General features: G+C 38.7%; 1 protein-coding gene across 1 annotated transcript; it reads right to left on the bottom strand.

Moving 5' to 3' along the window:
- Nucleotides 1-2,651: 2,651 nt before the first annotated feature.
- Nucleotides 2,652-3,605, bottom strand: LOC118836409 (vomeronasal type-1 receptor 1-like). The gene has a single exon (XM_036743716.1). It carries the CDS (start codon nucleotides 3,603-3,605, stop codon nucleotides 2,652-2,654), a length of 954 nt encoding a protein of 317 aa, XP_036599611.1.
- Nucleotides 3,606-13,379: the final 9,774 nt, after the last annotated feature.

Below are 13,379 nucleotides of genomic sequence, written 5' to 3'. Positions count from 1 at the left end.
ACACAGAGTTTTGAGGAAGGGGTGAGTAGAAATGAGAGTCACTTCACTGGTGAGCAGGACTTCAGTTATTTGTCCTCTAGTAATTACCTTGTGGAGGATTCCTTAAATTTTCCTCTTCCAAAAATCCCTTACTTTACAATTTTAGAGGGCAAGGTGTTTTCAATGGTTATCTGTGAAAGTTAAAGGAATAACTGTCTAGATTATCCATCACTTTGCCATATTCCAAGGATTATTCTTTCAATTTTTAACTTGAAAAGAACATAATTTTAAAACAGAGTATTTGATAGCTAGGAAGAATCTGAAAATGCTGTAGAATGCCATTTATTTACACCATTGTTCTGGGTAGAGTACCAAATGAGTGTGTGTAATCCCTTTTCATACCTCTTCCCAAAAATTTATCCCTATAATGCCACCACTTCCACGATTCTCTGGCTCCTTCACAGAAACTCACATGTAAATGAAAATGGGAACATTTCTTAAAGCTGGCTTTTTCAGTGGTACTCCTTTTAATATTATTATGTTAATATTATTACATACTTCCCATGTTAATATGATTTATTTTTTCAATTTTGACAATTATTCTTTTCCTTCACTCTCCCATTGGAAAACACTCATAAAAGTATACAAAGTAATGCAAAAAAATTCCTCCTTTTTCCAGCTATATAAATGGTAGCTAGATGGTAGAGGTAAATATCTAAAGATTGGAATGTAGACAGTGTGATGAGTAAATGCAATAAAGTTAGACTGAGGTACAGATTGAGCAAGATCAGTTTATTAAAAGTGTTTTGTATAACTGTTAGCAAAGAGGATGACTCTGGGAACTCAGTGCAGCCAGTGACCCACAGAGAAGGAGGGGACCCTCTTCATTAAGAGACAACAAAGAAGGGTTCTTGATAGGTATGGAAAAAAGGTGATAGGTTTTTAGGGTTTATATAAGGACTTTGTGATTGGATGTAATTGGGAATGTGTCTAGCATTCAGCTGAGGTACTGTAGCGTTCAGAGAAGGCTAGTCTTTACCTTCTTTAATGATTACGAAATGTTCATTGTTTTATGAGGCACATCTCTATCTTTTAGTTCTTACAAGGGATTACAACTAACAGACTTACTGTCTCCTTAGAAAAAATAAAAACACCTTAAATACACAGAATACAAAAAGGCAGATCACATATCTTTTGGGGATGATAATTTTATGAGGCTAAAAAATGGATATCCATGAAATAACTAATGAGATACTGGAATGAGCAATAACAACCCATTTTCTAAACTAAAGTATCTTTGAGCTAGCGCATGTGGATTGCTAAACTCAGTTTTAGCCAAGTGGATACAGACCAAATTATAAAGTTAAGTTTAATTTTACAATCAATACAATAGAAATCAATAGAAATCAGAAGTAATATTAATTTTCATCTTTTCATTACATGTAAATACTTATATCATGATATATACTTAGATGCATTATTTATGCATGTATTTATATGCATACATAATTTACAGATATTGTGAAGCATTTTGAGCACCCCAAGACCTGAGAAAGGTCTAAAATCTGGATATTCCAATCAAGAAAAAGACATTTTGACCCACTCTGAACTTAACTTACCGTAATGCTTTGTGTGCTCTGACACAACAGACATGCATTGCTTTGTTCTTTCAGTGAACTCAAGCTCTCCTGAATTGGACAATTTGACACTTCTCCTATCTTATTGTATTTACAATATATCCTATTAAGAAATTTGTTTCTTGTATTATTGTCAACACACATGGAGGCTGTAATTTTGGGTGACACAGGTATCCTAAGTAAGGAAGGCAAGGAAGGGTGAAAGGGGAATTGCTCTGAAAATACAAGGTCCCCTTTGTCTATCTGTCCTTGGGCTCATTTTCACAATGAGCTTCCATGTATATCTTTATATGCATGATCTGCCAGAGAAATAAACAGGCCCATGCAGCCCAATTTTGTTTGTCTTTCTTAGAATGAATTCAGTAATGGTTGACAGTTCATATGAGCATATATCAAGATCTAGATATCTCTGTAATTTCACCTATATATGCATCTATCTATAGTTTATAATTTCGCATTTGGATTTAATATCCTGCTTGTCAGAATCTGGAAGAGGAAGAAGTGAGAAAGCTTTTTCATAAGATGTGAGCTCTGATATGTTCTAATGCAGAGGTATCACATACATTGCCAGTGGACCATATTGTGGCCCATGACACTCCTGAATATGACTTGAACTGGATTAAAATATAGTTAGGAAATATTTAACAAAATTATTAAAAATACAATAAAACACATATAGTGTTACATTTTTAAACAAAGTTATTACGTGACCACAGGGACCCTTATGTGTGACTTACAGGCCTTGGTTTCTAATTGAGGTTGACATCACTGGTCTAGTAGAAAGAAAAGTAAATTTGAAATCAGGAAACCGGAGTTTAAGAACTGAATATGTCGCCTATAATCTGTGTTACTACAAGCAGAATATGTAATGTCTGGACTAAAACAATATGTTATCAAAGATGAATGGGTTTGAATACACGGTCACAGAGGTCCTTTCTAGTATTAAGACTTATAATCCTTAGATTTCAGTGACCCCTCCACCTCCCACTGGTTTTAGAAAGATATTTATTTGTTTTTCGGTGTTAGGGCAGAATGCTAGGAGGGGGTATGGTTAGGAATACTGTTACAAAACATACAGAAACATCTCCTAGGCCACAAAGCATACCAACATTTGAGGACTTGGGAGTCAGAGAAGATCAGCACAAAAGGGCTGATGGTTGGGAACAATGCTGCTAAGAAGTTTGAGGTGGCCATGAGCCCAGGGTGATGTTTGTCAATTTTAAAGAGGTATGTTGACAAGCTAGAATTAATGGAATAAAAGAAGACATATGTGCTCACTAGTAGGAGAATAGCATGGGTGGCTTTTTTCTCAGGGAAAGTTTTAGGAGAGACATGAGGACTGTGAATATGTTTCACTTGCTGATGGTGTCTGTGCAAGAGAAACACTAGGTAGGCACTGGCCCAGATCATGAATCCCACACACATAAGATCAGGAATAGAAAAGACAATTGCAAAAAGTGCAGCATTAAAAAAGGCAGGAGTTAAAACTGAACAATATCCCAGATGCCATGTCTTGCTATTATTAGTTATATACCTTGAGTTATGCATAGTCCAAAGCAAAGTGAAATTTATCAGCAGGTAGAAACACCAACAGAGGAAGCAGGCAGGAACAATGTACTTTGGGGCTTTGATTTTGAGTTCTGCCCACCTGAAGTTGCTGATGGTTATGACCTGAAAACCACTCAAGAGACAGGTGATGCTGAGGGAAACACTTCGTGCCACATTATAAAGATAACCAATAAATTTACACCCAACATGATCCAAGAAATTTCTGATGCCCAAACAGACAATTGTTAGAGGGATTCCCTTGGAGAGAAGCACTTCTGAGTTGGCCAAGGCTAAGTGGGCAAAAATGCACTCTATGGGCCTCAGATTTTGGCCAATGAATAAAGTGAAGGTGTATACGCCCAGGAGGAAGAAATTCCCCAGAATGCCAACTCCCAACTGAATAAGAAAGAGAATGCCCAACACCAAGTCAGTAAGCATCATTTTCTCCAAGTCTTGTGAAGAAGAACGATGGTCAGTGCTGGTAAATCCTATGGGAAATTGAGAGATGTGTTTAATTTCTAGAGGTTGTTACTGAAGAGGATGAGGCTTCATTTGGGGGACTTTGGGATAACCTGTGTGTTGGGATTACTTTGAGCTTAAACCACTGAGATTGGTTTTTATTTCCTGCATTTTCTCTTAGTAGCCAGGATGTGAAAGCAAAATAATAGGAAATAACAGTTATGGCACCATCTTCTAATGTGGAGGATATTTTTCTTTTCATGCTTTTGACCCTGATGATAGAAGAATTAATTCACCAGTTCAATGCCAAGAGACTAAATATGTTGCAATATTTACATAATGCATTATTAAAATGAGATAAATAAAAATAAGATGGTAAAAAATTACAACTTAAAATGAGAAATTGCTATTGAAAATCATGTGACCCTGGGCAAGACAATCAACTGCTCTCATTCTTAGTTGAAATAATAGTTGATACTGTATAAGATCTTTGTGGAGATCAAATGAGAGAATATAGGACACTACAAATACAGTAAGTCATTATCATTTGTTAGTGAGTATTATTATCTTTATTAATGAAACTCCAGCAACTTAAGGTAGAAAACTGATGAAATGTCCCATCTAGGTTGTGTGAGGGAAAGACATTTCATTGCATTTTTATTTTAATAAAAAATATAAAATTTTGGTTGCGCTTGCAATTCTTTTTGAGGAAAACCCCAGGGCCCCTCCAAGTATTGAGTTTGGATCACTCTGGTAAAAACATCCTGTTTTAAACTGTACATCTCCATTAATTGGCCTCTCTGTCTGCCTCTGCTGTTTTTAAACTGCACAGCCCTGTAAAATTGCACCTTCATGCCTCTGATTGCTGTTTAACGCACCCCAAATAACTGTGTACCTTAGCCAGCTCCCAATTAAAATGAGCATTATTTTGTTAGAGGTGAACTGTGGAATGCTTACGTTTGTTGTTTAAGTGATGTCCTCATCTTTGTGAACTGCTCGTACTTGTCAGTTAAGTGGTGTTTAAGTGGTATCCTAGTCTTCTTGTGATTGCCCCTTAGATATGGGACTGGCATGTCCCAAGGCTGGAGATGAGGTTGGAGATTCTGTTAGTTCACCCCCTGAACAGACATGTGCCATGTGCCTTTCAATTGTAAAGGAAATAGGGCCCCAACTCTTTCTCATACTGCCAGACTTAGAGAATTTGACTAAGGACAATTCTAAATTCTGCTGGTCCTGGAAGGGCAGTTTGGATATGACCAAATTACCATATTTGAGGCAGAAACTGATGAATAAGAAAACTCAGCCTCTTGAATGGGATAGCTTCAACATATGATGCTCAGATTCAAAAGAGAGAAAGAACATAAATTTGAATTAGAGTCAATGAAGGAACAGATCAAATTATTTGAAAAATCTCTCCCTACCAACTTACAAACCACCCAGCCACCTAAAATATACCCACCTTTACAAAAAGGCTCCCCCCACCGCCCACTTTCTATCTTCCCCTTCAAGGTGTAGTCCTAGGTTGTCCTGGGAAATGCCCCAGGGATGCTAATTTAGTCACCATTGTGGTGTAGGGGTGCTGGGAACCCTAAAATTCAAGGGCAAAATGTGTGTGTTTGCCTCAAAAGAATTCCACTCAAGACTTCTTTCAGTCAGAGACAAGGTTTAATGTGTTGTCATAGAAGCAGGCCAGACTTTAGGAATCTGATCAATTTAATAGTGGGCAAGATGAACCCTTTATTCAGAAAGAGTGTGGGAAGATAGAATTTTTTCTTCTTGCAAATCCCCTCAATTGCAACAAGCTCTTTCTCTCTGAGTCCTTTCTACACCTTCAGAAAAGGAGAGTATGCCCCCTTTCATTAGGAAGCTAGGAGTCTGTTATTATTGTAAAAAACCTGGCCACTGAATGTGAGAATGAAGAATGAAAGCTAGGCTAGATGTTGAAAACAGGAAAGGATCCCAGAAAGAATTGAGCACACCCCCACAATCTCAAACACTTGGCATGACAGGACTCCGTAGAGGTGTGGCAAAGGGGAGAGTGGCACAAAGAAGGTATATTCTGTCCGTCATCCTGTCTGTCATCCCCATGCCTCCTATTGGGAATGTCTCATTGCTCATAGAAGGGCACTGATAGTTGACACTGGAACCCCGCTTTCAGTTTTGAACCCCTCTGCCTTCCCCACTCCCATCGTGCAGTCATGGGTATATCTCTTTTGTGGGGGTTGCTCACAAGATCATTGTTGCCTATGTCTCTGAGCCTCTTCCCATTTTTATTGAAGATATTAGCTCCTTTATTCTTGTCATTTGTGGCCCCAATGCCCCTAGTCATTTACCAGGGTGTCATCTGCTCTGTAAATTACAGGCCATTATTTCTTTTAATCTCAAAGGAAGTCCTTCCTTGTGCCTTTTGTCTCAAGACCCTGCACCTTGTGAAACATTTTCAGCCCCCCATGACCAAAGAAAGGCCTAAAACCTGGATTGGACAATGAGGAGAAAGACATTTGTTGCCTACTCTGAGCTTAACCCATGTGCTCTGGAATACTAGACATGCTTTGCTTTGCCCTCTGAGCAATCCACAAATGCCCCTCCCATATCAGCAACTACAAGGCCAGATGAAGTTGATCAGCATTCTTCTGTTTATCACTGTCCAGGGCAAGACACCTTCAATTGGACACTATATTGAATAATGAGACTTACCTTATCTTTTATGGACACAATTTATGCTACATTTATTGTCATGTTAATGATAAAAGAAACACAAACATCCTGGATCTATAATTTCAATTGACATGTTGACACTTCCCTTATCTTACTTCATTTATAATCTATCCTATTAAGAAATTACTTTCTCATATTATGGGTAATACTATTGACCTGAAAGTTTGGTTAAAAGAGGCAAACAGACTAGGTGATATACATTTATATTATTTATTCCCTTAAAAGTAGCAGAATATATATATATACATACATATATATATATGTATATACATACAGATATAGATATATATGTCTGGAGCCAGATAAAATTTGACAAAAGAATGAGAAGGTTTAAATACATTTTAGAACCATCCCAATTCATATTGGCTATGCCACTCAAATTTATGTTTTCTATATATGGTTAATCATGGTATGAGAAAGGAATTTTCTTCATTGAATAGGTGGTAAATACAATAAGATAAGAGAATTGACATTGTCCAGGGAAATTATGACCCGGGACATCTGTGTTTCCTATACCATTAACATGCCATAACAGAGAATATGTCCATAAAATATTAAGATAAGAAAAAGTCCCATTATTCAAGATAGTGTCTCTGGTTAAGGGTTTCATTCTTAATGGCTATTAAGATAGGAAAGAATGCTCTTAAGGCAACCCCATCTGGCCTTGTTGACATAAGAAGACAGATTCTCTGAGAAAACTCAGAGAACAAAGAAGGAAGTATGTGTTAGGCTGAGGGGCTTCTTCTTCTGCTTGTTTAGTTCAGGCTCTGGCCTTTATTGGGATTTGAATATTAAATTATTATCAACACAAATGTAGACTATAATTTTGACTAACAGACATGCTGAGTTGGGCTTGCTCTAAATATATCAATGGTCTCCTTTGGCTTGTTTACCTCAGAGTTCAGAATTATTTTTCTGACTCCATCATGCATGATTCTCTGGCTTAATGAGAATAAATAAGCATGTTATAGGGCATTTACAGCCTCATTATGTTTGTTTCTTTGTTAAACCTTTGGTAAAGTGAAGCCTGTTCTATTTGTTTGTGAAAAATCCCTTGGTAAGTGGGAACCCCATTCTGTTTGTTCTTTGGACAAACCTTCAGTTAAGGGGGAAACTGATTCTGTTTGTTTCCTTGGACCAACCTTTTGGTAAATGGTTGACAACATCTAGGAGTGTCCCCATTCCTTTAGGTCTTTTTTGCATAAGCCTTTCTGGCCATCGGGCTCTTGACCAAATCCCCTCCAGCTTGTGGGCATCAGATGCTGCAGATATTGGGTCAGTCAGTAGTATTCCATCTATTGTTGTGCTGTTGGAGCCATTTAAATTGTGCGTTCCATATATATTCCATATGGGTATTGGCCCACTTAGCACTTAGCACTAAGACAATTAGGGATTTGGTCTCTTGTCAATGCCTATTTGTCCAAGGGATTCCCCCATGAGCATGCCCATCTTTCCAGTCTGAAAGTCTGCTGGCTGTGGCTGGCACGATCTCCAAGTCTGTTGTCCCAAAGCCCCACACTCTGTTTAACCTTGTCAAATTGGGTGTCAGACCCTTGACCTTTGTCCCAAATCAAGGCAATTGTAAAAGCATCCAATTTATTTCTGGGATAGTGTGGGATTTCCAGAATGGGCTGTTGTTCCATAACATCAGCTAATAAGGCTGACTACCCTTACCTTCAGTTACTCTACTCCATAAGTTTCACTCACTCTCCCTGGAATCATTATCTGGCACCCACAGCTTTGAAGTAGAATTACCCTCCTCCACTGGGCTGTTCTTCCTATGTGGCTCTTCTTTATATCATAGCCTTCCTCCTATTCAGAAGGGACTCTGCACCCTTGTCTATAACTTCCCCAAGTTATCCCCATTTCTCGGGAACCACTCCACTGCAGTTCCTCTCTGGTTAAGGTTGTCCCTTCACCAACATTGGAGGATCACTTTCTTGCCCATTGTGGCTCTAATGGCTGCCATCAGATCCTTGACTGGCACTGCAGCCACTTTTGGCACACTGTTCCCATCTGTTGGGAATCTCGCAGAGAAGTTAGTCATGGGCCTGGAGTGAATTGAAAGGCTAATGGTTGGCCTCCAAAGGCAGGTTTGCAATGACTCATGGCATCGCAAAATCACCAGGTGCTGGATGCCCTAACTGCTCAGCAGGGTGAAGCATTCAACTTCACTGGGTAGAGATACTGTTTCTATATCAACCGACCCTCCCTAATGGAGGAGTACTCTAAACAAATAAGCTGAATATTTATGGCACAGGGGCCAAGACATCCTTAAATATTTCTTTTTATCACTTTTCTTTGACTTTTTCTTCTGTCTACCTGGAAACCACAGCAACATTCTTCACTCTGTTCTCTTTGGTCTAATGTCTGTCCTCCTTATTGGCCTTGCCATCCATCTTAGCATTTACCGTGGGCCTTATTTCTCACCTATCCATTTATATCCTGCATAAAATCATGTTCCATGTGGTCACCCCCCCTCAGTCTGCAGGGCTGTTCTAGCCTTTGGCCAAAAGGAGGGAAGGTTGTAATGAGAACTATGGTTTTCATATTATGAGCCCCTCCCCAAATCCTTTTGGATCCCCCAAACCTGAGAAAGAACCAAAACCTGGATTGGACAATCTGGAGAGAGACATTTTGCCCAACTCTGAGCTTAACTTACCATAACGTTTTGAGTGTTCTGGCATAACAGACATGCTTTGCTTTACTCTCTGAGTGAACTCAAAATCACCTTTCTGTGTCAGTAACTACAAGGCCAGATTGAACTGACCAGGAGCATTCTTCTGTTTAAGGCTACCAAGGACAAGGCACTTTGAACCAGAAACTATCTTGAACAATGGGACTTTCTTTATCTTGGTATTTTAGGACATGTTATGTTATGTTGTATTATGTCATGTTAATGATAGAAGAAACACAGACATTCTGGATCTATAATTTCAATTGACCCTTTGACACCTTCTATGTTATTGTTTTTACAAGCTATCCAATTAAGAAATTCCTTTCTCATATCATGGTTAAAACATACAGAAACTATGATTGTGACTGACACAGGCATCCTGAGCCAGGGAGGGAGGGACATAAAACCCCCTTTGTCTGTCTGTTCTTGGACCCATTTTAAGGTTCACGATGAGCTCCCATGCATGTCTCTATATGAATGTTCCACAAGCTTCAAGAGAAATAAACATGCACATGCAGCTTAATTCCTATTTGTCTTTCTTAGAACAAACTCAGTAATGCTTAATGATATTAACCAATATGATACATGTAATAATTATATTAAGTATTTAGATTTGTTGGAGCTTCCCTATTTTTCAGGGGACCCTGACTTGGAAGCTGAGATTGTAGCTGACATGCTGCCAGCAAAAGTGATCAATCAGATCCCCTGACATGCTAACAATTCTGGAACCTGTAACCACCAAGTGAACTGAACCAGGTGCTTTCATTCTGCTTCTGGCCATTCTAACCCTGGTTCTGTGCCCTGCTGAACAAGCATAAGTCTCAAAGACCCTAACAACGTGGAGACTATTCACACAAGGCTCTAGCATGCCTATGTTGTGATCCAGCCGACAGAAGTTTTCATACTTAAAAACCCCACCTCTGCCATAAGCAAGTGAGCCCCCTTCCTAGATAGGAGGACTTCTCTTGCAAGCTGTTTCCCTCACTTTTAAATTAAACTTCTGTTTGATTCCTGTTCCTATCCTGCTCTGTTCAGCTCTGACCATCTATCTATAGGTTAGGGGCTGGTTTGGTCTGGTTGAAACTTCCTTCTTCCCTTGCTTCCTCTTTCCCTCCTTCCCTCCCTTCTTCCCTCCACAAGGAGAATCATACACTTACATGTGGGTGCTTTTCCCAAAGGAATATAAATTTCTAGAACTAGAGCTCTATTTAACCAGGCTTTGATGAAGCCCATTAGGATTCAAATGGAGCTACTTGACTATGCCTTAAACCCAAATCACTCTGGCTCTCACTGATTGGCCAATAACAAGTCCCAGCCCAAACCTCTGCTGATCATTGGTTTTGTTAGCTCAGATGGAGTATAAATAGCAAGTGGTTCTGTTCTGTCCAGAAACCCTGAGGGACTTCCCCTTCCAGATTGATTTTTTCTTTGTTTTTTGTTTTTGGAGTAAGTAAAAGAGGAAAATTTTTTGGCTCCATTTCTTACCTAGTAATCACTGAATGAGTGTTATCTCAGACAAACTGAGACCTGAGAAATAACTGCAACCTGGACCATCTCTAGATTTCCTGATTTATGTCTTTTTACTGTACCTATATGGCTCTGGAGGAGAGAGTGAGACTCGTGACTTTGTACAGCCCTGCCTCACTTAAATCCAATTCATTTTCAAGTCAAGAAATCACCTTTCTGATGTCATTGGTCCGTCCTCTTCCAGAATGAAAAACAACAAGAAGGCCAATATCACTGAATCTTGCAGTACCTGTAGGGGGCAAGAGGATGTAAGGTATGAGAAAACTGGAAAGGTAGGAGGAGGAAGTTATGATGGATTTGGAATGACAAAGAGAATATCAGATATTTATCTGGCAGATTCTACTGTGTTGGAGAGAGACAGGGTCAGACCTGTGCTTAAGGAAGATAACTTTATGAACTGAGTGGAAGATGACTGGAGAGGAGAAAGACTTTTGGCAGGGAGACCAACTAGCATATTAATGCAATAGCCTGGGTGAGAGGTAATGAGGTCCTGCCCCAGAGTGTTGGCAGTATTAGGGGTAAGAAGGGGTTGGTTATAAAGAAAAAAATAAATAGGTCTAGGCAACAGATTAGATATATTAGGAGAGAAAGTATAGATATAAAGGATGAAACATAGTTTGTCAGCCTATGTGACTAGAAAGATGTTGGTAGCCTCAAAAATAATAGGTAAGCTTGAAAGAGGGGAGGGTTTTGAGGAAAGACATTGGGTGTTCAATTTTGGACATGTTAAGTTTAAGAGGTCAATAGGACATTTAGTTCAAAATGCCTAATAGGCAAGTGGAGATATGAGATGAGTTCAGCAGTGAGGTTAGGATAAGTAGATTTGAGAATCATCAGCATAGAGATGAAAATATAATTTGTAGGAGGTGGTGAGATCATGAAGTAAAATATTATGGGAGAACAATGAGAGAGGCTGGTAGAACACCAATGTTTAACAGGTACTTCCTTATCAGAGTTTAGTGAAAAAAAAAGGGAACAAGAAATAAGTAATCATAACTTACAGGAAATGATAGATCAAGTGAATTTTTGTTGCTGTTGTGTTTCTTTTTTTCCCCTTACATGTGGGAGATGAGGGATTATTTGTAGGTTCCAGGGAAGCAGACTATAACAGACATATATATATATATATGTATATATATATATATATACATATATATATATATATATACTTACATATATATATACATATATGTGTGTGTGTATATATATATATCAGAATATAGAAGAATATAAGGAGATATCAGAGAGTGAGGAGGACAGAGGGAATAATCTACTGGAGAACATAGGATGCAATGGCATTCTGACTGATTTGAGATGAAGAAGAGAGGATAAGAGAAAGCTCCTGGTTAATGCTCTCTTTTTCAACCAAATATGAGGCAAAATTTTATTTGGAAGAGGAGAGGGGGATTGTTGGGAGATTTGAGGTGGGATGACAAGTTTTGGCAGTATCACTGTGGTGAGTGAGATGATGAGTCAATTAGGGAAGTATGAAAGGATTGCTTTCTGCAGGAAGGACCCAGTGGAGGTTACATAACACAAATGAGATAAGAGCTAATACTGAATAATATTCTCTCATTTGGTTCAGTCCATTCATTTTATAAGAATGAAAAATGAAGCCAAGAAAGGTTAAATGACTCCTCCAAGCACACACAGACAATAAGAAGATTAACTGGCAGATATGAAAATTCACACAAAACTAGAAGAAAGAAATAAAAGGAGAAATCAATCTACATTTTGAGAGAAAAATTACAACAAAAACAGTCCTAAAGAACCATAAGAATAACAACTATTATAGCTAACATGTATATAACACTATGTGCCAAGCACTTTACAATTAATATCTCATTTGACCTTAACAACAACCCTGGAAAGTAGGAGCTATTATTTTCCCCATTTGATGGCTGAGGAACCTAAGGCAAATAGGTTAAATGATTTGCTAATAAGTTTCTGAGGCTGCATGTGAGGTCTCACAATGGGATCCAGGGGTGGGGAACCTGCTGCCACAAGGCCACATGTGACCCACTAGGTCCTTGGGTGTGGCTTTTTGGCTGAGTCCAAGCCTTACAGAACAAATGTTTTTATTAAGGGGATTTTTCTGTGAAGTTTCCATTCAGTCAAAGGGCCACACTTGAGGACCTAGAGGGCCACATGTGGCCTCAAGGCTGCAGGTTGCCCACCCCTGGATTAGGATTTCTAGACCATGGTTTGCCATACGGGCATAACAGATTTCTATGTGACAGTCCCTGCCTGGGATACATGAAACCATTTTTCACCACTCACACTTTGAGACCAGACTTCTTCACCATAATTAGATATTTATGGCAGCTTAAGAATATAGCATTAGAGACTTATTCCCATGACTATTCATCTGTATCCAAATCACCCTGAGAGACAGATGTAATGTTAGTCTCAGACCTGAGCCTTTTTTTTTTAATTAGGACAAGATTTATCAGAGTTTACACAGACAATACAGAGCACTTAGTATAGTACTCGACATAGAATATATTTAATTTATCTTTCCTTCCTCCCTCCTTCCTTGTCTCCCTCCCTCCACTTGTTCCTCCCTACCTCCCTCATGCCTTCCTTCCTTCCTTCTTTCCTTCCTTCCTTTTTTATTTTCTCAAAGATTTTGAGAATGAACAAACTGGATTTCCTGCACATTCATTAAAAAGGATTTTACTAAAAAACATAAAAATAAAGAAGAAAAGGGCAGAGATATATACAGGATATATAAGTATCTTGGTAAATAAACCACAACCTGGGCACCAAGGTATTGCTTCATATTAATGGATGACTTCAATATCTCAACTTCTCCTGCAGAACTCTTTCAGCTA

The sequence above is a fragment of the Trichosurus vulpecula genome, chromosome 2, assembly GCF_011100635.1.
Source record: "Trichosurus vulpecula isolate mTriVul1 chromosome 2, mTriVul1.pri, whole genome shotgun sequence".
Lineage (NCBI taxonomy): Eukaryota > Metazoa > Chordata > Mammalia > Diprotodontia > Phalangeridae > Trichosurus > Trichosurus vulpecula.
The sequence above is the reverse complement of the archived record's forward strand: the minus strand, read 5'-3'. Positions and strand labels throughout refer to the sequence as shown.

Bases quoted from the DNA above. Each gene is read 5' to 3' on its own strand.
- LOC118836409 (XM_036743716.1), bottom strand. From the start codon at position 3,605: ATGATGCTTACTGACTTGGTGTTGGGCATTCTCTTTCTTATTCAGTTG.